The sequence below is a fragment of the Bos mutus genome, chromosome 1 (assembly GCF_027580195.1).
Source record: "Bos mutus isolate GX-2022 chromosome 1, NWIPB_WYAK_1.1, whole genome shotgun sequence".
Taxonomy (NCBI): domain Eukaryota; kingdom Metazoa; phylum Chordata; class Mammalia; order Artiodactyla; family Bovidae; genus Bos; species Bos mutus.
The window spans coordinates 114,233,907-114,258,657 of NC_091617.1; the positions used below are offsets into that span (position 1 = coordinate 114,233,907).

General features: G+C 38.3%; 1 protein-coding gene across 38 annotated transcripts in view; it reads right to left on the reverse strand.

The window, feature by feature from the left end:
- Positions 1-24,751, reverse strand: part of MBNL1 (muscleblind like splicing regulator 1) — a 222,661-nt gene that overhangs the window by 45,328 nt on the left and 152,582 nt on the right. Inside the window, exon 1 of one of the 38 annotated variants that reach the window (XM_070374693.1) lies at positions 10,212-10,340. The exons of the other annotated variants lie outside the window; for them this stretch is intronic. Within the exon in view, the coding sequence (XP_070230794.1) occupies positions 10,212-10,217 (6 nt within the window). The 5' untranslated portion in view covers positions 10,218-10,340. Of the gene's footprint in view, positions 1-10,211; positions 10,341-24,751 lie in introns of those variants that run through there. 38 annotated transcript variants of the gene reach the window in all.

Genomic DNA, 24,751 nt, shown 5'->3' on the forward strand with positions numbered 1-24,751 from the left:
CATCTCATCCTCTGTCGTCCCCTTCTCCTCCTGCCCCAAAAACCTCCCAGCATCAGAGTCTTTTCCAATGAGTTTGACTCTGAGTTGTACTAACCTAGTGATGCTTTTATTCAGAGGCCAGCAATTTGAACACACAATAAATGAAGCTTGCCACAATAAAAGAAGAGAGGGTAACAGGAGGCCTCCAAGTTTCACTAAGGAGGAAAGAAGATCTGTGTAGAGATTCGATGCACTTGGCATCCTAAACTCTATATAGTGCTGAGAATATATTCTAAACCATCTAAAAACAGAAAGTCAATCAGTATCTTCTGCTCACATACACAAATTTTTGTATAGGAGCTACAACTCTAAATCATTAGAGATTTTACTCCAAGATACAATAAATTGGGTTGCAGGATTACTGCAAAAACATGCATAAGTTTTTGTAAAGTTTTGATTCCTACAGATAGATTGAAACTAACTTGCTTCACTCACGTCAGATTCTTTGCAACTGTATGGACCATAGCCTGCCAGGCTCCTCTGTCCACGGGACTCTCCAGGCCAGAATACTGGAGTGGGTAGCCTTTCCTTTCTCCAGGGGTCTTTCCAGTCCAGGGATAGAACCCATGTCTCCCACATTGCAGGCGAATTCTTTACTAGCTGAGTCACAATGGAAGCCCAATAACAAGCAGTTGCCTAATCCAGCACCCTATCTGTTAAAAGTACTAAAAATAATACGAGGAGTAAAACTCCATGACAGTGCATGACAATCATCAAAACTATAATATAAGCTTGCCCTTGATCATCATTCTATATTGGCATATCCACTAAGAAAAAATGCCATTCTAATACATTTTTCACAACGCCATGTTTCTGTGATTTACTTTTGTTGATTGCACTGAAATCTTACTCTCAGTGAGCTGGCCAGCCGATGCTATACAGCTTATATCGTAAATACCTTAGACTCCATTCAAGGAGACTTTTTATAAGTTAACAACACAGATTCCAAAGATACCCTTGTAATGTATATGCTGTATATTTTAAGGAAATGAAGGAAGTTCAATAAAATATTGATCCAGAATGAGTCCATTTTCCTCTAATAATTTTTCTACATCTTTAAATAAAAGTAACCTGTTCAAAAAAAGTAAAAAACTTCCCCTTGAAGTCTTAAAAGCCTATATATAGCAATAATGGTCATCAGAAATCACTGGAGGCCAACGGAGAGATCAAATCATCAAATCCTCAATTTCTGAAGTCACAAATTATTAAATTGTGAATTGAAGTGTTTTATTAGCCTTTGAAATCAGTACAAACAGTGTGATTCCAACAAGAATGTGTACACTATTGTTTGAGCCTCAAAATAAATGTCGTTAATTTTTAAACATTATAGTCTAATAAAGTGTGTGTGTGTGTGTGTGTTAGTTGCTCAGTCATGTCCAACTCTTTGCAACCCCACAGCCTGTAGCTGTGGGGGTTCCTCTGTCCCTGGGATTCTCCAGGCAAGAAAACTGGAGTGGCTTGCCATTCCCTTCTCCACTAATAAAGTGTACTTTAAAATAATTACATACATAGTATGAGCATATATAATACATATCTAAAAATGATATATGATGTATACAATGAGGTATAAATTGCAGAATAAAGAGAAAACTGCATAAAACAGAGGTGGAGATTTAGAGATATAAGAACACTATTTGTCAGCTATTTTCAATATTTAAGAACCTGCTAACAATCAAAAATAAAACATCTTACTTGGAACTTGGACAACTTAATAAAACCAAAAAAAAAACCACCAAAATTATATTTGAAAACTAGAAAAACAAATGTCCTGTTTTTAATTTCACTTCTTCCACCTAAATTAAAAGAAATACAGTGACTTATGAGGTCAGAATACAAAAAGACATCTCATTAAGTTACCAAATGGTCACTATGTTTTAAAATTAAAATTACTGAGTCATATTTGGGCAGACTCTGAAAAGAAAGGAGCAATGAAAAAATTATAAGGATACCAGCTAACACTCAAAAATCTTTTCCAACTTTCACTGGAAATACTGGTTTTCTGATATTTCAATTGTTAAAACTAATATTTTCTTTGCAACAGCTGAGATATGCAAATGTTTTGAAGCACTTTCTAAAGATATTCATTGCTCAGATATTGGCCGGAAGCACTGGCAAAAGAATTTGGTAGCTTCCTACTAAAAACTGTTACTGTTTTTTGATCGACCTTTTTTTTTTTCCAGCTATGATAATACAAATACTCAGAAAAATTCTGCCAAGGTGGGAGAGTAAGTGGCAGTCAAGAAATACTGTTTCACACTTTTCCAAAATGATGATTTTTATGGTTCTGTCATGCTTTCAATTATCAATTCTAAGATAAGGGTGAATAAATTTACTTACATAATATTTATTTTTTAATTTATTTTACATATACATGCTAAATGCTTTTTTTTTTTTTTTCATTTAAGTGAATGAAAGTTTAGCTCTAGGAATTAGTTTGTTGGCTTTTGCAAATATTGGAAATAAATTAATTGCATCTAAAACACAGGATATTATAGGTCTTATGTATACCTCTTTATGACTCACTTGTTTCCATAAAGTACCTGTGTCAGCTGAAAAAATACATGCATCCTAAAAAGCAGTTCAAGGTTTCTCCACCGCAGCACTGCTGACATTGGAAACCAGATAAGCCTTTGGTATGGGGGCTGTTAGTAGCAGGCCTGGCCTACTAGATGGCTCTAGCACTCCTGGCCTCAGTTATGACCATCAAAATTATCTCTTGATAATTGCCGAAAATTGTCTCAACACTGCCAAAACACCCCTGGGAGCCAGGGGAAGGTAAAACCATCTTCAGCTGAGAGTTAAGCACTGCTTTATACCTAATGGAATTTAATGAAAGCTATATTAATCTGCTCAGGCTACTATAACAAAATACCGTAGACTGGGTGGCTTAAAGAACACAAACATATTTTGTCACAGTTCTGGAAGCTAGAAGTCCAAGACCAAGGTTCTGGACAATTCGGTTTTCAGTGAGAGTTCTATTCCTGGCTTGCATCACCTTAATATTTCCTCAGGTAGCCTTTCCTTGGTGCATGCATGCATAGAGAGCACTCTCACTGGTGTCTCTTATTAAAACATTAATCCTTTCAGATCAGGGCCCCACATTTAGGACCTTAACCTTAACTATTTGCTTAGAGGTCCAGTCTCATCTCCAAATATAGCCTCACCGAGACAGAGCTTCAGCATATGAATTTAGAGAGAGATGAGCTTCAGTTAGTAAAAGGGGCAAGCATAATTTTAAAACAGCTAACCTAAATTTATGTGTTAGTAGCTTTAAATATTTTCATTCTTACATTTAAATGGTACAATTCTTTATTCTGGAAATTTCCTCAAACATAAGATAACAGATTTGTACTATAACACATGACTAGAATTTGGCAAAATTAAAAGGAATACCACCCCAACACTTGACTCTAAAGTGGTGGTATTCCTTTTTAATTTTGCCGAATTCTAGTAGCTGCAGCTTCTAAAAACTTTCAAAGTATGAAGATGTGAGTTTTCCTATTTGTTTGGGTTTTAAACGATATTATTTTATTTAAAATAAAAACAAAGACTATAGTATATCAAAGACTAAATACATTCTGAAATCATATAAGTCATATCAATCAATTCACTTGTTAACTGGAATACTGAAGATGCTGATTTTTTTTTAAGGACAAGCCACATTTTCTTGATTTTATTTCCCCACAAAGTCTTTTCAGAAAAACTGCAAGGTAGACACATACTCTCTCCTTTGAAAAAGAAGTTATTGAGAAAGATAAATTAAGTAGCCAAAGAACCCAGAAAAGTATTTCTGACTGCCACCTGGAATTCTGGAGGACCCATTGCATAGTGTTGTTTTTAATCATATGAAAATGAATGCTGCTACTGCTGCTGCTAAGTCGCTTCAGTTGCGTCCGACTCTGTGCAACCCCATAGACGGCAGCCCACCAGGCTCCCCCGTCCCTGGGATTCTCCAGGCAAGAACACTGGAATTGGTTGCTATTTCCTTCTCCAATGCATGAAAGTGAAAAGTGAAAGTGAGGTCACTCAGTCGTGTCCGACTCTTAGCGACCCCATGGACTGCAGCCCACCAGGCTCCTCCGTCCATGGGATTTTCCAGGCAAGAGTACTGGTGTGGTTGCCATTGCCTTCTCCGATGAAAATGAATACATGTGTACAAATGTACTTATGCATATACACACATATATATTCACCTCAATTGTATACCTATTTCCAAGAGCAGTGTATGTATTACAAACTCAAACTTTGCTTTTGCAGCAGTTTTAAGAAACTTAAGATATATGACTAAAATTTTTATTTCACGCTTTATTTGAAAAAACACAGGAGAACTTTTAGGAAGTTATGGAATAAAACCTAAAGGGGCATAGAACTATTTTTAAGAAATTCCTAAAGTAGTCAAAGCAGATATCTTCATTTTTTTTGTTAGTCTCCAGGGGGATTTCACTGATTTGATGTTATCGTTTATTTGTTTTCTTTTGTTTTACAAATAAGATTCTATACTACATCTCAATGAGTTGACACCTGAACAACACAGGGAGTCTGGTAAAGGGGTGGTTGTTAGGGACACCAACCCCTCCCTCAACATAGTTGAAAGTCTGAATATAATCTTACAGTCGGCCCTCTTTATGGGTGGTTTGGCATCTGTAAATTCAAGCAGCTTCGGATATTGTGGTACTGTAGCAGTATGTATTGAAAAAAAATCCACGTATAAGTGCACCTACAAAATTCAAACCTATGTTGTTCAAGAGTCAACTACAGTATATACACTGTTAGTAAGTCAGAACCATCAATTTGCTATATTTAAATACTATGATATACTACACGATAAATAGATAATACATATTAACAGGAATTTTTCTATTCATTTTTTATTCTCAAATATTATGACCCTCTAAGCCATATTATAGGTGCACCCTTGTACTTATTTCAGTTTTGCCACCTAAAAAGACAAGAAAATATTCTTTAAAACAAACACAATATCTGTTTTAATTTCCTCACTGGACTTTCAGGTAACACCAGAAACAAATGCTTAGCATCCCCCCAGAACATGAAGAAAGGAATCATTTCTCCTCTTATTTTTCTGGGAAATTAATCTCTAGTCTCCTAAACTTAACATGAAGTAAAATACAGCAACACTACATCAATACTTAAAGCTTAACTTTTTAGGTGTAAATTGCTATTTCTCCATCCAGTCAACATAAGGACAAGTGCTTGGAGCTTAGGTCAACATAAGAACTGGGACAATTTTTTCCTACCAGTATGAGAAAAAGGAAGCAAAAATCTATAAATGTATTTTCACTGAAATATTCTTAATTTATTACTACAGATCAGAAGTGTTTTCAAACAACAATCAACATAACGCAAATTTTTTTTTTCTTCCTTTTCCTGATCCCATAAAACGTTCATGTTCATATATACACTGTGGCTTAAAAACTAAGACTGTCAGTAAAACCAAAAAAAATATAAACATACATACACGTACATATATACAATCTACTCGGTTTAAATTTGTAATTTTACCATGGTTTGAAAGGACATAAAAGGATGTAACAGACTCTGTTTCTTGGGCTTTACACTTTTTCTCACCCAAGTCTAATCTGACTTTAGGGAAGCAATTCTAGGTTAGACTTTCCTAGCTATTTCAAGAGGCCTCTCCAGCATTCAAATGTTCTAGGCACTATTTTGTAGAACATTCCTAAGTTTGATGACGACGACTCTTGGACATGAAAACCAATAGTGACATTTACAAGACCCCAAAATATCCTCAATGCTGACGCAATAGCAACACACTTTAACTCAAACATCAGGATACTATGACTTTTTTCCCAGAGAACTCAGGAGTTTAATTGCACAACTCCCATTAATCATCTTGAAAATGGCATAACTGAAACTCTACACGTCTAGATAAGTATTATGTAATTCATGAGAGTCGGGTTAGCTGCCTCTGAGGAGGCGGAGAAAGGGAAAAAGGCAACAAATCACACACACATTCTCGTAACCAAAACACCACTCCTTTCTCCAGCAGCTTTTGTCTGTGAGAGATCAGATATACATACAACTGAGACAGCAACAGTTGTTATCAGCACACAATTTCAGCTGATAGTCATCTGAAGAAATCTTAGCCTCCTCAGAGAGGGCCCACAAGGATCTTATATTTAGAGTTGCTTCTGATAGGATGCTGTAAGAAGAAACAGTCTTCACTTTTTCCTCCTGCTCCTAGCCTCCTCTATGCCACAGAGTCCCACAATAGTGTGCGGCCATCTATGAAGTGCTATAAAGGGTTTAGCTGGCACCTACTGTCTGTCACTATTCCACAGTCTTCCTGGGCTCCAAAGATGGGTCTGGCCAGCATCGCTGAGCCAAACCAGAGTCTCCATGACCTTGTGAAAGCCCAGTGACATTTGCTAGGTGCCAGTATCATTAAACAGTCCAACATTTGTTGGCTGCTTTTTTATGGCATCATAAAGTTGGAAATGCCAGATCACTATGTTTCTATTATTTTTTCAATCGCTTCATTATTTTTGCGGTACAGCAACTGCCAGACTTCTAAACTGTTTGTAGCAGAAACAATTCTGAAGTTTTATGGCATCCAAATCAGACACTCTTCAATCTTGGCTAATAATTAAAAGCACGAACATTTACATAATAAAATTTAGAGCTCTATTTGTAGCGCATGCCTTTCAATTGAGAAATACAAAATGTTTTACAAATAGTACCCGATTCATCATCCTACCATGATTAGGTGGATTACAGCATGGTTGTCTCTATTATATTTCTAGGGCTTTCCTGAGGGTAAAAAAGAGGTAAACTTCTTGAGTCAAACACACATAATTTTTTCCTTAACAATCCCTTGGAAGATTTGTTTAAGCAGTTCTTTATAGACCTATTTGAGAGTTCCTAGTGCACTGATAAAGCAAAAGCTCTCCATCTTTAAATACCTTTTCAAATGGGAAGGAGAGAGGTTCTCACTCAAGGACACATAACTAAACACAGACAGTCTAACTATAAAGTTAGTGCCCTTCACCATTACGTTAGAGGTATGTATTTGTACCAATGACCACTTGATCACTGTTCCATGTGCCTGCTTTTCTAAACATTGCTCACACTAAAAACATATATGACTTTATCCAGAATAGGTCAGAACCAATGAAAGCTTCAACCCCCTTGAATTCTGCAAAAGGAAAAGATGTTTTGCAATATAAGAAACTAATTTTATCTTTACAGTTAAATTTATTTTTAATTGAAGAATAATTGCTCTACAATATTGTGTTGGTTTCTGCCAAACATCAACGTGAATCAGCCAATGGTATACCTATGTCTAAGCAACTAAATTTTGAGAAGACTACTCTAATAGTATTTCCAACGTGTCATGGAAAAAAAATTAAGATTCTCTTATAAATTTCACTTTCTCTGAAAACTAAAAAGAAAACAACTGTACACCAAAAAATTAAACTCTTGCTTCACATCATCCATTTCAACAAGAGTCCCAGTGAGGCAAGAGGTTCTTAGACTTTCTATGGATTCCACTAACTTGGCCTCTGTGATTTAGACAGATCACATGTAAAGAAAAGGTGATTTTATATAAGAAAACAGGATCCATTGTGTATATATATGTGCATATATTAAAAGTGAAAAATAAAGTTAGGTAATAATACAAAGAGGTTTTAAGGGGTAAGATTTTCATCCAGCAATTTAAAGAAACTAAAGGAAATCAAAGAGGTAAAAATTTTGGTGAAGTCAGTTGGAGAACACACCATTACTTTGTATTTATATGAAGGATTTATTTGTTTTATTCTAGATCCTATATGCCCACAAATATAGGAAAGCAAACCCTGTTTTTACATCTCTAAAATAATAACATTTATTTTTAGTTACGATAAACCTTAAATTATAAAAAACCTCTGGGATTCCCTAACTGAAAACAATCGTCACTAGCTTCCTGACCTCATAGATTCGGCCTCAAGTCCAGCCATTAAATGCTACTGCTTCACATAAACAATGACAGAGCATGAAGCAAAAGTGAGGTGACAAAGGCCCTCATTACTGCTGACCACTGTCTCCTTCAGGCAGATCAACTTTGCACTTGAACAAAATGTGCTCAATGCCACTGCCTCAGTCCCTGTGGGGAAAGCACTCCACCCACCCCCGCTTCTCCCCGCCCAACATCCCCATGACAATTTGCTAAAATTGTGCACAGCCATCCGCTCTCCCTCAGACTTCAGTCTGCATCGAGGAGCAAGACAATTGGCTCCTGGGCCCAGAATACATCTCTATTGGATGCTGACTGCGGTAGCACAGGCAGCAGGATGAAAAAAAAAACCTCTTGAGGTAAAAAAGCAGTATTACAACACAGGTTATCTGAGCCTCTCTCCTCCTCTGCCCCCACTCCCACCCCTAGAGACTTTCACTGGCTTTCTCTGGCAGGTTTCCAAACATTTAAAAGAGTAACCATCAACAAAAGTTACTTAAAAATTATTGCTGGGAATAAAACAGGAAAGTCACTGAATTTAGAGAAATCATTCGTTATATTTCTACTATCCTCGAATAGCTCTCTGGAAAATGATCCATTGTAACAATACATACGTAAATAAAAAAGATGCCTATGAACTATGGGACTCTTTCAGAACATCTGTAAGATGAGTTTCTAAGGCAGAAGGGTACTGAAGTCGTGACTTAAACTTCAGCATTTGAAAAGCTTAATCATTACAAGGTGCTTGTTCTAAACAGCAATCAGAAGCTGCGGAGATATTCTGAAGTGCTTATTTAAGATGAAAAGTACGGAGATGTTGAGCCTCACGGGAATGCCAGCCATGGCAACACTGTTTTATAATAAGCCAGAATGTGAACGTAAGAGGGAAAAGCACAGGCGTCTGTCACATGATGTTTTTCTCCTGCTATCACATCATCAACATTTAGGCCGAAAGCCCAGATCTTCTAAACACCGGGCTTGGGTGCATTAAGTGAGTAAAGCAACGTTATCTGTGAATCTGACACTGTCCACCTCTGGCTACAGCAGGTGGTTGTTAGTAGATATAGTCATTTCACGTTCCTTGGCACTTTGCACATGTCTGTCTTCCTCCCAAGAGGGTCATAGGGCTTTACTGTGAATTAATTACATGTCTTCCTCCCATGCCGACTGCCTCCAGGAGGGGGCTGTGCCTCAGCCTGTGCCCCCAGCCCAGTCCAGGTTAACACACCCAAGAAATGTTTGCCAAGTGAATCGGTCCTGACTTTATTTCAGAATATAAAGTATTCTGTCCAGAGTAGAGAAATATAGTATGATATCACGTACACGTGGAAGCTAAAAAAAATAAAAGATACAAATGAACTTATTTACAAAACAGAAACAGACTAACAGACTTAGAGAAGGAACTTCTAGTTATCAGAGGGGAAGGATGGGGAAGGAATAGTTAGGGAGATTGGGATAGATATGTACTCATTGCTATATTTTAAATGGATAACCAACAAGGACCCACTATAAATAGCACAACTCTGTTCAATATTATGTAACAACCTAAATGGGAAAAGAATTTGAAAAACAACAGATACATGTGTGTAGAACTGAATCACTTTGCTGTACATCTGAAACTAACACAACATTGCTAATCAACTATAAATAAGTTTACATTAAAAAATCCTTCAGACACAAAAAAAGAAAGGAAAAACAAACAAACAAAAACAAAAGAAATTAACACTCTAAATCAATCCATGAAGAAAAAAGTGAAAATGTTAGTCACTCAGTTGTGTCTGACTCTTTGTGACCCTATGGACCATACAGCCTGCCAGGCTCCTCTGTCCATGGGATTTCCCAGGCAAGAATACTGGAGAGGGTAGCCATTTCCTTCTCCAGGGTATCTTCCCAACCCAGGATCAAACCTGGGTCTCCTGCATAGAAGGCAGATTCTTTACCATCTGAGCTATCAGGGAAGCCCATACTTCAGCTAATATATATATATATAAATATATATATATATATATATATATATATATATAAATAAATCTTCTTTCAATAAAGTAGTTCTCAAAAACATTCCTTCTGCATCTTCACCCAAACTTCTACATCTTCACCCAGTCAACTCACACCCTATGGCTCTGTTTTCTCTCAATTCTATTCTCCTTTCCCCCTCATCTCATTTGCTCCATTTTCTAGTAACTTATTATTAATACAATACCATCATCCAAACACAAGTCTGTACTTTGCTCCGACCCAAAGAAACAATATGGCCCTTTGTCGGACTTCTCTGCGCCTTTAGTGTGAAAGCTCCTCCTCTGCAGGCCTTGGGGATCTGCACACAGAAACCATCCCAGGATGTGATGTAAAAGAGCAGTAGAGCCCCAGGCTCAAATGATCACGTGAACTGGAATCACAAGGCTGTTGGTTCTAAAGCCAACTTTGGTATTTATTAGCAGTAAGACTGAGTAAATTACTCAACCTCACTCTACTTAAACTTCCTCTTTTATAAAACAAGAATACCATCCTAGGGATGATGTGACAAATAAGAGCATGTTATAACAGCCTCTGATTAGGCGCTGGTACTCGGTGACCAGACAGCCCTGAGTCCCTTTCCCACACCCAGCACATTCTTCACATCCCTGGAATCGTGCAACCCCCAATTCCCCTCACACATGCTTGAAAGCATTCCTTCTCCTTTTCCTTCAACCTCTGTTTTGACAGAGTCCTTCAGCTCACGGTCAAATTAGAATCTCTTTGAATGAACTAACTCCCACAAGCCTCCAGTGGCTAAGGATGGCAAATGTTCAGTCCAGGAGGGACAAAACCACTTCTTTAGGAGCCAGGCAGCCCTGGCTTCAGTGCAGCTCTGTCAGCCACCAACGCTGGCCTCAGGTAGGTACTCGCCTCCAAGCCTGCACAGTGCCTTCATTTGTGAAACTGCATCCAAGGAACTTTACTCCCGAGTAGCTGTGAGAAAGCTTCCCCCATGCCCAAGGACAAATCAACCAATGCTCATTTCTCTGACCATCAGGAAACTATTTTAACAGGGATTGATAAAAATATGGAATCATTTTCTTAGGCTCAATCTGATGATGAGAGATAACCCTTTTCAAATGTCCCTTTCCGTGGACGTTTTCTCTTTCCTTTTCCCTTCCTTCCTCCTCACCACTTTCTTGTCAGGTAGGATAAACTCACAGTGGTGAATTCAGCACCTGTCAAATTGTATCACAGGTAATTTTTACAAGTCTGTCTATCCCTCGAGATTAAGAAGTTGTTAAAGACAGGCTGAAATCTAATCATTTTCAGTACGTTTGCAGAATGAATAAGCAATTTAGGAGACAAGAAGGACATTTTGGTGTCCAAATCACCACACTACTGAGACACCACTGTTTAAGTTTTAAGCCAGTGGTCCTTAATCATGGTGTGCATGCGTGCTAGGTAGCTTCAGTCGTATTTGACTCTTTATGACACTGTGGACCACAGTCCGCCAGGCTCCCCTGTCCGTGGGGCTCTCCAGACAAGAATACTGGAGTTGGTTGCCATGCCCTCCTCCAGGAGATCTTCTCAACCTAGAGATCTAACCTTCATCTCTATGTCTCCTGAATTGGCAGGCAGGTTCTTTACCACTAGCAACATCTGGAAAGCCCTTAATCATGACAAATTAAAAATTCCTATACCCAGCCTCCATCCCCAGAAATTCTGATTTAATTGATTTTGGCTGGGTCCCAGGAAAGCTCTCAGACAGTTCTAATGGCTGCTACTCTGAGGACCATTGGTGAACCTCTATCTACTAATACACATTCTCATTTACACATCCATCACAACCCTTTCCACAGGTCTTTTAAAACCAGTGTTTGCCAACGACTCCAAGACAACAGCTAATGTTATCTGCCTGTTAACTGATACTTGTGTTCCTACACTGTCTCCTCACAGCTCCTTTCCTAGACAGTGGGAGAAAGGGTGTTCAGGGCAAGGGTAGATACAAAAAGAGCCACTGCCTCCTGTTCCCTTGGGCATATCATCTTGGGCATACGTGCAGGCAAAAGAGAAAGCACAATGGAACAACTGATTCACTGTCTCCTATCTAACCTGAAAAATAAGCCAGAAGATAGGAAATGAATGGATGAGGCAAAAAAGTAAAATAAGTGGCCTTGCCTAAAATATGCTTCATACCAAGCCTTAATATCTTCTAGAAAAACTAATTTATTTATCGATCCACCATTTATCTACTTGGTGAAACCACTCATGTACTGAGTGCTGCAGGGCACAGGAGACAGAAAATGAATCAGACACACAGTCTACTCAGGGAAATAAAGCAGGCACATAAAAAGTGTGAATATACAGAAAGAAGACAAAAAGCATCGTAACAGGCATTCAGATGAAGAGTTCTTACAATTTCAAGGAAAACGAGAAAGATTCCACTTAGAAAAGTCAGATAATAGCTTTGAACAAGAGAGAGAATTTTATACATGACAAGTTAGAAAAGATACTCAGGTAGAGGGAATAGCACAATTGAAGCATCAGTAACAAGTAATAAATCTGTAATAAGAGTCACGGGAAATAAAGTTTGCAAAGTGAGTCCAGCTTGGGGACCCTTTTAAAAACTGAGTTAAAGATTGTCTACTTCCTCCTACAGGCTAGAGAGAGTCTCTGAAGGGGACCAAGGATGACGTTGGCAAAACTGTGTTTCATGAATTCATCAGACAGGAGCTAAGGGGGCCTGATATGGCTGAGAGCCTAGGGAAAGAAGACCAAATTAAGTAATTATTTTAATAGTCCAGACAAGAGCTAACACAGACCTACCCATTCTCCAGATCATCATCCCATCTTTTCCACAGTCCCCCACCCCATACCATCCTAATGCACACTCATTCTCTCTCCCTCCTCCTCTTTCTCCCAGCCATATCAAACTAAACTGCATTCAGTCCCTTGGGCAAGATGCTACCTTGTCCACATAGATCCAGTTATTCAAATACTTCACCCTCCCCTCATCTTTTCTGTTTGGCCTGGCTGATTTCTAGTCAGTTAGACTTCAGTTAAATGTCACCACCTCCAGGAAGTTCTTTAAACTTCAAGTCTTTATTTAATGCTCTTTCAGTTGGCTCCAGAGCATTCATTACACTTTATCATTATTGCTTGGCAGTTGCCCTTATCTTTCACTAGACCAGGAATGAGGGTAGGAACCACAACTGTCTATTTTTCAGCTGTACTCCCAAAACAAGAACACCTAGGATAGTGATAGGCTCATAATAGGTATTAACTCACTGAATGAGCAAAGAAATACAGGAGTATCATGAAGTAGAATATATATTAAATAATATACATGTGTGCTTAATTGCTCCATCATGTTTGACTCTTTTGAGACCCCATGGACTGTAGCCCACCAGCCTTCTCTGTTCATGGGATTTTCTAGGCAAGAATGCTGGAACAGGTTGCCATTTCCTTATCCAGGGGATTTTCCTGACCTAGGGATTGAACCCTGGAGAAGGCAATGGCACCCCACTCCAGTACTCTTGCCTGGAAAATCCCATGGATGGAGGAGCCTGGTGGGCTGCAGTCCATGGGGTCGCTAAGAGTCGGACACGACTGAGTGACTTCACTTTCACTTTCATACATTGGAGAAGGAAATGGCAACCCACTCCAGTGTTCTTGCCTGGAGAATCCCAGGGACCGGGAGCCTGGTGGGCTGCCGTCTATAGGGTAGCACAGAGTTGGACACGACTGAAGCGACTTAGCAGCAGTAGCAGCAGCAGGGATTAAACCCACGTCTCCTACATTGGCATGTGGATTCTTTACCACTGAACTGCCTGGGAAACCCAATATATGCATGATACATATATCTATACACACACATATACTGGACATGTAATATACATACATATATGTTAAGTGTATGTCTAAATTCTAAAACACACCTAGAACAGTGCTTTTTCAAAATCTATTAATGTTTTGAAAATGTATTTATTGATTAGCTGCCACATTAGGCATGATTATTTTCCAATTTCTTGCTACTTAGTAGCAAATTTCAGATTCAGTCATTAGGCCATTACTTTATTTCATGGCTTCCTTCATTCCCAGATAGAAACTAGACTCCATACTACAGTCACATCAGAAAAGAGTAAATAATAATCGAAATCAGAATTACTCAGATTGGAAAATAAGTGTCAAGAAGTTAGGTATGCTCAGTCACTCAGCTGTGTCCTACTCTTTGCAACCCCATGGACTGTAGCCTACCAGGCTCCTCTGTCCATGGAATTCTCCAGGCAATAATACTGAGTGGGATGCCATTTCTTTCTCCAGGGGATCTTCCCAATCCAGGGATCGAACCCATGTCTCCTGCATTGGCAGGTGGATTCTTTACCACTGCAACACCTGGTAGGCCCAATAGCCTAGCTTGGCAAAGATTTTGAGGCATTCATTGCTCATGGGATTACTAATAAAATGAAACAGAAAATGTGGGTTTTTCCCACAACTGTTTTAACAGTTGTTAGAATAGCAAAAAAAAAAAAAAGCAGCTGATAATCAAATGGACTGATTACACAAACAAAAAGTAACTCCTTCTAAAATCAGTACTCTATGTTATAAGCTGCCAGAGTTTTGCTAAAGCATATTGGCTTATGTGGGGTGGGGGACAGGTGCCCCAGACTCTACAAAAGTGAGTCAATGATGTTACCAGAGCACGTGGAACACACAGCAGGAAAAGATTTACAATGTATTAGTCAATGAGTTTATTTTAGGGAAGATTAAATAGAGAACTATGTAAGGACCAAGAAATACTTTAAATAGATTCAAGCAAAAGTTTACAAGTTATCAGTAGCCTTACTGTTTATGCCTAAAACATGTTATCAATCATGAGTCTGAGCATTGCTCAGAATGTCAAGGTTCTTATCTCCAAGATTTTCTGAAGTGAAGAAACTTTCAGATGACATCATTCATTTTGAACAGTCTTGCCAACCACGACTTATTATAGCTTTACTTTCTGTTATTTCTTCTTATTTCCAGTAATAGTCAAAACTATGTTATACCTTCTGTGTTTTTCGTTAACATTTAATTGTTATGGGTCCACTATGTAAAAGCATTTCTTAATTTAACTGCTCACACAAATGTACAGATGGTTCATCGTTCATTAAAATAAGCAGGTAATCCCCAAACTTTCTTTCTGAGAACTTTAACCTACATCTTTCTTTTATCTCCTTGCCTATCAAAAAAGAAAAGAAAAGGTGGAGTGGGACCAACCATAGATCATAATACAAAGTATGTGTCAGAAAACAAATAATGAATACTATGAAGTGTCCTGTTATACCAAGGGGGACCAAGTGCAAAGGAAAAAAAAGATCAGGAGCGAACCACTTTTTGGGAGCAGTTCAATCAACTCACAATGACCCCAGGAGTAGCGGGCATTAATTCCATTAGTCTGATGTGGAAATTAAAGTCCACCGAAGTTTCATGACTTGCCCAAGATCACAGAAAGAGCAAATAAAATGTAAGTCCAGGTCTGCTACCAAGTCTAAGGATTATGTCCTTTATAGCAGACTTGGCTTCTCAGGAATCCAAAAAGCCACGAGGTTCTGCTAAGTAAAACAGCAGCAAGCAATGCCACCCAAATGGGAACTTCAGGCCATTATAAAGACAGTAGATTAAAAAAAAAAAAAAAAAACAGTAGATAAACTAACCTGGCTGGTATTGAAGGCTTTGTTCAGGAGAGGTAAAGTGAGAGAGTTAAGGCAAAGTTAAGTGGAAATAACAAAGTTAAGTGGAAGTAACTTAACAAAGTTAAGTGGAAGCCTGGTTAAGAAATCTACAAAAAAGCCAAGATAACCCATCCACCAAGTACCTTTGCTGAGACCCGCCTGAATTTCAGGAAGACCCTGCATAGTGAAAATGGCCTATGTCATAAGGATATAGAAAGACTGCACTCATTAAGTCCAAGTGGTGACTGCTGGGTACATGGTTTGTAACAACACAAGACAAAACATTTGCACTAAACTGTTCAAGTAGGCTAGAACATCAAGTTAGGACACAAATGTGAAAGACTGCTGCTGCTGCTGCTAAGTCGCGTCAGTCGTGTCCAACTGTGTGTGACCCCATGGACGGCAGCCCACCAGGCTCCGCCATCCCTGGGATTCTCCAGGCAAGAACACTGGAGTGGGTTGCCATTTCCTTCTCCAATGCATGAAAGTGAAAAGGGAAAGTGAAGTTGCTGAGTCTTGTCCGACTCTCCGCGACCCCACGGACTGCAGCCCACCAGGCTCTTCCTTCCATGGGATTTTCCAGGCAAGAGTACTGGAGTGGGGTTAGGGTACAAGAGTACTGGAGTAGGGTGCCATTGCCTTCTCCGATGTGAAAGACAGTGCAGACCAAAGTGGCGAAGAATAGAAACTGGGCTTAAATGATCATCAAGACTATTATTTGATAGTCGAGTTCAAAATAATTTATATTACCCTATGAAGAAATGAAACTGTACCAAGTCACTCTATTAACCCTGAAGAAATAAGAAGTCTGCTTTGCAGCCTTAGATTTATGAAAATAAAACATTTCTCACAAAATAAAAACTATGACTTATCCACTTTTTTTTTTTTTTTTTTACAAATAATGAACGTAAGAGTTAAATACCAGGTAAGGAAATTTAATGAATGATGAAGGGAAGAAAGTTTGCCATTTATTGTCTATGCTCTTACAAACAGGGCAGTGGGCATAACCAACTCAACTAAAGCCCTCCCAGAGCCAGGCTCCATCTGTTTATTCTCTTCACAGCACTAGTCATACCTGCAATCCTGTTGCTTATTTATGTGTTTCCTTATTCACTGACAAACAACGCTAGGGATACAAGATCCATGAGGGCAGGGCCTTGCTTCCCTGAGCCTGGAGTGAGTCAGAGTGCTGAATAAAGGAAAGACTAGATCTCCCATAGTCCTCCCCACAATTCTATGATGGGAGTACTGGAATCTCCACCTCCACCTATTTCATGCTGATGAGGATTCAGAGATCCTGTGATATTAAATAAGTTGTACAAAGTCACAGAACAATTAAAGCAACAGAGACTCATCTGCCTGATTCATATGTACTATATAAACATATTTGGCCAGCTATGTTTAGAACTAAGACAATATCAAGTTCAAATTTAAATAGTCAGTGGTATTTAAAATGAAGCAGTGAAAAAAACAATCTTTAGAGGACTCTTTTCACTGGATGTAAGTATAAACAGATTTCTTCTAACTGTCACCACAGTATGTATTTAGTTACACTATGGATTTCACACAAATTAATATGACATTTTGCAAATCATAAACAAAGCTGTTTCTGTTGACCTTTGGGAAAAGCTCAATTTTGCTCCAAAGTATTTGTGTTACCACTACAAAGGTCTCAGTGGTTCTCACTTTGGAGAAAATTATGAAGAAAATCTAGCTGATAATCTTGGTTTTTAAAAGCTGTAGGTTCATCTTCTAAACACATGTAGGATGAACTGAATGTCAGTGTTAAAAATAGATTCACGCTAAATTGGTTACTCTCAATAACTGTTAGAAAAGCTCTATAAATTAGACACCATTTTCCATTGAAATTCTTAGAAAAATTATTTAAAATAATTTCATACCTCCTATTATAAGGGATAATACCCATAAAGGCTAAGAAATGACTCTTTTAAGAAAAGAGCTATATTTAATATTCAAATTCACTGTGCCAATGACTGCACATACATTGGAAAGGAAACTATATCCACAATTTTGCTAATATACTATTTTTATAGTATTAATAAATACACATTGGGTGTCTATTAACCTATCATACCGGATGACACAGGATAGAAGAAAGACAAAATGTAATTCTAATTAGTAAAAAGAATTGGATGGAGGAGAAATGAGTGGAAGCTAATTTCAAGGCAAGCATCCTTAAGAGAGATATAAAGTTGGGCTAAAAGGGTTGAAGGACATTCTCTCAACCCTGATAGGATTCATGCTCTACCTCCCCATTCATTCTCTTGAGAAGGTAAGTCATCAGTGGCTTTCTTACCTACTAGTTCACTAGGATTCCAGAGACTTCTAGCTCACTGCCACCATTCTGTGGCAGTTAGAATCTCAGAAAATGAAAGGGCTTACAACTACTATGCCCATTAAAAGTACGGTGAGTTGCCTCCGTATTATGTTTCCGTCATTGTAAGCAGCACTGCTGTGGATACTGACACACAACCTGAATGTCCAATAAGAGATGAATGGATAAAGAAGACGTGTGAATACACATGATGCATAAACAATGCAATATTACTTGGCCATAAAAAAGAATGAGATAATGCTGTTTGCAGCAACAAGGATGGACCTAGAGATGATCATACTACGCAAAGTCAAAGAAAAATAACATATGATATCACTTCTATGTGGAGTCTAAAAAAAGTGATACAAATGAACTTCTTTATGAAACAGACTCACAGATGTAGAAAACAAACATGGTTACCAAACGAGGAGGGGTGAAGGACTAAATCAGCAACTTGGGATTAACAGATACACACTACTATAAATGAAATAAACAACAAGATCTTCCTGTTACAACACAGGGAACTATATTCAATATCTTGCAATAATCTATAATGGTAAATTATAGAAAAGAACACATATATATACATATATACACATATATATGTATGTGTGTATATATATATATATATATATATATATAAAACTGAATCACTCTGCTATATACCAGAGGCAGTGTATATCAACTATAATTTGAAAAAAATAAAAAAGGAAACGGGCAACAGAACAGCACTCTGGAATCTGGAATCAGTTCTGGATATCAAAAACTCCTCTAGGATAGATAAGATCGTAGCCACAAAATAATTTGTGATTCTAAGCTGCGTAACAGATTTAAAAGCCACGCAAGGGCCATAAGCACCTTCTATGTGAATTCTAGCGGGAATGCATGTTGCTCCCTTCTCAGACCTCAGAGGTACGCAGGCACAAGTGGAAAAGGGATTTGAGGGAGCGATGACCTAAGACGGGGAGATGGCCGAGTAAGTGTTAGGTGGGAAGGACAGGAATGTTTATATAGAGGAGTTATATTATCTTCTTGCAGCATCTAAGCAAGTGATGCAAATTCCTTTTAGGAGGGAGGTATCATTAAAGAGATAAGACAGGACCAGTCTAGAACTTAGGACCTAAGGAAATAAATTATATACCGCATTAACATGCTAGAAAATTCAAAAGACCATCTGTGAAGGCGTGTTTCCTGTTAAAAACAGAAAAAAAGGGGGCTTTGGGATTTTCTACTCAGACGAATTTCAGGAATATTTTTGCATCTTTTAAGAAGTTTCCCTTACTTTATCGCAAAAAAGTGAGAGTAGCTCCCTTTCAGAAGAACGTGACTGTATTGCAGAGCACTGAAGTATTCTGAAAGGCTACTTTTATAATGTATGTTCTTTCTTCATGTGTATTTTTCCCACCCTGAGATGACAGCTCACCCAATTAAGGCTATTATATAACTGTGCCCCAAATAGAAGGGAATCAGTTAAGAAGAAATACTAAAAAAAGATATATTATTCAAAAATTAAAGATTAACACTTCAAATGTTTTTTATTTCTTGTTGCTACTTAACAAAAACAGAAATTCTGGGGCAGTTGTTTATTCAAAGAGGCAGAAGTAGGAGAAGTATGCCAATTTTCAAAAGCATTCCATTCATTTTTGGAGTTTTGAAATAGCACACGAAATGTAAATATGTACAAAAGGCTCAATTTGTTGAACTCTGTCCCCATTAACACCACTGCATTGGGTCTCATATCAATTTTAGCTCTCAGAAAGATGCTCTGAAATTTTTAACAGGAGCATTACGGAGCAATAAGAAGTGAATTACATATTCATATGAATACAGTATCATTCAAGTATTTTAAAAATTTAAGGCCTATCTTTAGGAACCTCTTGTTGATATCTCTGTTTGTGTTGCATCATATGAAGAAAAAAGAAGTCTTTATGCCAGTACTTGCTAGTTATAAATCTCAACTGCCTCTCCATAATATAAATTTCCCTTTCCAAAATGACAAGACTTAATGATGTTTCCTATACTTATAACCCATGTTCAATAGAAGAAACTCAAAAATAGTTTGCGATTCATTCAAATGACAGAAGCTTAAGAGAATGCCAATACTTTATTCCGAATTCCTTGAAAACTCAGCCTTTCCCACCAAAGTAAAATTGGAAAGCATTCCTAAGAATGTTTAAATGGGCTTCCCTGTGACTTGGAGTAGGAGGGGGAGAGACACACAGATAGGCATGCCTGAGGCAAATGTGTTACTTCTCACTGCTACCAATTTGGATGTCAGCACTTCAGTAATCAAATCTGATTTTTTCATCTCTCACATACATTCTGTTTTTCATCTTGAATTATGCCAAGGTGTTTGGTATAGGAAGCAGCACTGCAATAATGCCTGGCATATGTTTAGCAAAATGCTGTGCAAACAAAACCATTGCAGGCAGAAGGTAGACGCACCAAGGATAAGGAAATATACAAAATTAAGCCCCCGAATATGGTCAGCTTTCCTCCCCCAAAAGTCTTCTGGAGTTGTAAGAGGCATTTGGCTTCCCCATGTGATTTTCAGGCAAGTTGTATGAACCAAGTTTGCAAATCCTAATGATAAGGTCAGAAGAAGGAAGGTGTACAGGTATAAGAAACTGGAAGAAAAAATGGAAATGTGGGACAGTCAGGAATGTGAAGGGCAATGTCAGAAATCTGTGAAGGGTAGCTGAAGCAGTTACATAACACATCTCCTCCTAGCTGTGAAGACTTCACACTTCAAACTTGGGGCTGTCATTATCCATTCTAGGAAAGGTTTAAATTTCTCTAAGAAAGATCACCTTTATCTATAATATTATATGGTGAAGTTCCTTTAAAAATGATAAAGGAGACAGACAGTGTTTCAAAGTGGGAGTGGGCCTCAGTTCATTGTTTTGTTAAGGAGAGCCATTCTACAAAGTGCTCTGCCTCTCCAGACTGCAGGACAAGAGCATTCTTGTCTGTGTCCTATAGACATACCTTCCCAAATCAAGTATCCCAGTATTCATGTTCCTGCTACTTGGGGGTACTTCTCCACTACAAGAAAGAAGGTATGGCGTTTTATTTCCAAAAACGTGATCTCAAACTGATTAACATTTGTGTGTTTGAGTGTGTCTAGAAAGAGAGATACATATAAGAGAAGTGAAGAGATATATATATACACACACACACACTCACATATATATATATGGGTATGTGTATATCCAGGGAGACCCATATCCACATATACAAAACAGCATATATGGAGATTAAAATCCCTTTCAAGATCTATGAAATACTTCAAGTGAACTTGGAAGGATTGAATAAAAGTAAATTAGTCTCTAAACAACAACAAAAGTGTTAGTCGTTTAGTTGTGTCCAACTCTTTGTGACCACAGGGACTGTAGCCCGCCAGCCTCCTCTGTCCATGGAATTCTCCAGGCAAAAACATTGGAGTAGGTAGCCATTTCCTTCTCCAGGGGATCTTCCCGACCCAGGAATTCCAGCTCTAACTTTCAACTGGTAGGTCCTAGAACCAGAATCATTGGCGTTTTCCCAGAAAATTCTGTGTCTCCTCTGTCCTACCATTTCCCATAGAGTATCTAGTTATGTATCTTCAAAGTCATAAACCCTGGACTGGCTGCAAGTAGGCAGACATAAGAACTGAACTGCAAATCAGAAGCACTCGTGACCAAGACAGATGCTCTTAGTATAGGAATTGAAAGGCAACAGAAGAATATTCCTTCATTCAATTATGAGACTGGGACTTTTGGAATTAAAAGAGCTGAAGATCTGAAAATGATAACTAATCTTTGTTAGATTTCTTCCACTTGAAAAATTCTATTTGTACATCCCTGATAAGAAAAGACCTTTGATACTTCAAAGCACAACTGTGTCCTCTAGACCACTGTAAGTCCCCAAACATACAAATGCCCCACTTCATCAGAACCACTCTGTATGTGAAGTCAACAGGGACATACTGAGGTGGGTAGCCGATCGGGTATCCTCTCCTGCTGAGGCACCAAGCCCACTTAGGGCACAGTGACTTACAGTTCCTCCCAAGCATGAACACCAACAATTACATGTCATCAATCTTTGGGACTATTCCCAAATACTTAAACACTGTAAGAATATATAGGGTCTACTGAAATCCAGTTGGCCCATAAAACAGTGTTCAAGGCACGTGGTTCAAAGAACTTGGCATCATACAGGGAACTGTAGGCCACCTAATATCTATTTTTCTGTTTATGGAATGGCCTTGGTAGCTGATTTATCACTCTTTATATAAATTAATAATACCCTTTTCTTAGGTTACTAGAGACAAATGTGATACAGTCAAATCTATCCACAAAGCATGTATGTGTATATTTACACACATATTGTCACCCTGCTTATTTAATTTATATGCAGAGTACATCATGAGAAACGCTGGGCTGGAAGAAGCACAAGCTGGAATCAAGATTGCCGGGAGAAATATCAATAACCTCAGATATGCAGATGACACCACCCTTATGGCAGAAAGTGAAGAGGAACTAAAAAGCCTCTTGATGAAAGTGAAAGCGGAGAGTGAAAAAGTTGGCTTAAAGCTCAACATTCGGAAAACAAAGATCATGGCATCCGGTCCCATCACTTCATGGGAAATAGATAGGGAAACAGTGGAAATGGTGGCTGACTTTATTTTTCTGGGCTCCAAAATCACTGCAGATGGTGATTGCAGCCATGAAATTAAAAGACGCTTACTCCTTGGAAGGAAAGTTGTGACCAACCTAGACAGCATAGTAAAGAGCAGAGACATTACTTTGTCAACAAAGGTCCGTCTAGTCAAGGCTACGGGTTTTCTAGTGGTCATATATGGATGTGGGAGTTGGACTATAAAGAAAGCTGAGCACCGAAGGATTGATGCTTTTGAACTGTGGTGTTGAAGAAGACTCTTGAGAGTCTCTTGGACTACAAGGAGATCCAACCAGTCCATTCTAAAGGAGATCAGTCCTGGGTGTTCATTGGAAGGAATGATGTTGAAGCTAAAACTCCAATACTTTGGCCACCTGATGTGAAGAGCTGACTCATTTGAAAAGACCCTGATGCTGGGAAAGATTAATGGCAGGAGGAGAAGGGGACAACAGAGGATGAGATGGTTGGATGGCATCACTGACTCAATGGACTTGAGTTTGGGTGGACTCTGGGAGTTGGTGATGGACAGGGAGGCCTGGCGTGCTGCAGTTCGGACACAACTGAGTGACTGAACTGAACTGACTATACATAAAGACAGATAGCAAACATTCCTAATTTGTTTCCTATATAAATGTAATTTACATTACATTACGAGAATCATAACGCTCAGGGAACATACGGAGATAAGAAGGGCAGACTGGCACTTTAACAAGATAAGGTTGAACCATTCAGACATAAATGCTTTCTGAGACTTCTGAAGAAAAGAACAAAGTCATTTGTTAACCAAAAATGCAATAAGAACAAATTAAAGAGACAAAGATCGTACACGAGAAAGGAACACTTTCACAGAAAATCTGCAATAGTGGAGAATAATTAAAAAGAATGACTAAACATATTTTAGTTCTTAACTATATGAAGTCACAGCTTTGAAGGAGGAGATACACAGTATCATTTACTCTTTACAAATTTTAATATTTAGAAGACAAATTTAATATTGTGAGTCTTCAGTGTAGACAAGTTCTCTCTTTCCAAGGATTTGCTTTTGCTAGCTTTCGTTTAATAACAGTTTTCACAGTCAACACCAACTGCACTGGCGTCTTGAGCTTGGTGCAGGGTTATGCTACTGCAGTGATATAAAAATAGCAAAGCCAGAAAAAAATACACAGCAGACTAGAATAGCTTTAAAAATTGAAGCTTTTGGATAAATCTCCCTGAAATAATTATAATAGATACAGCACCTGATCCTTTGCAATAAAATAGTTCTTCCTTTATCATATAATATTAAAATTACCTTAGGGATTCATATTTCTTTCTCTCTAGACCTATCAACTATTCAAGTTATACTGGGTCTCGGAAGAGTTCAAAATCCAAGCTGCATTGGCCTGCTGTGTCTGTTTACTTAATCTATTTTTATAACACTGCAGTAGTCGAATCCAACTTAGCAAATACCTGGTTCAAAATTCTGTACCACATTGATTCGAGAGATAAAATTTATGAGAAGCAAGCTGCAAACTATGTTTGTTTCTAATAAATCAATCTACTCCATACTATTAAAGTCAAGGCCATAAGGAACCACAGATACACAGTTTTAAAAGTTTGAAACTAGCCCAAAAGGATTTAAATATTTTTTTTCAAACTTTGTTTGTTCAGTCAGGTAAGATAGCTGACTACTTCAGCCATGTGAAATAACTCAAGTTGCTAGTCTTAGTTTGTAAGCCTGCGTGTCTGTATCAATCCTTGGCAGGTTTTTTGACACACAACGGAGTGTTGAGATAAATGTTATTATCTCTACAGCAACCTATTATGCAAGTATTGTTGCTGCTATTTAGTCACTAAGTCATGTCCAACTCTCTGCAACCCTATGGACTGTAGCCCGCCAGACTCCTCTGTCCATGGGATGTTCCAGGCAAGAATACTGGAGTGGGTTGTCATTTCCTTCTCCAGGAAATCTTCCCGACCCAGGGCTTGAACCCGTGTTTCCTGCATGGCAGACAGATTCTTTACCACTGAGCCACCAGGGAAGCTCACATATATTATAGCTAAATCATTTAATAAAATAAATCTTGACCATGA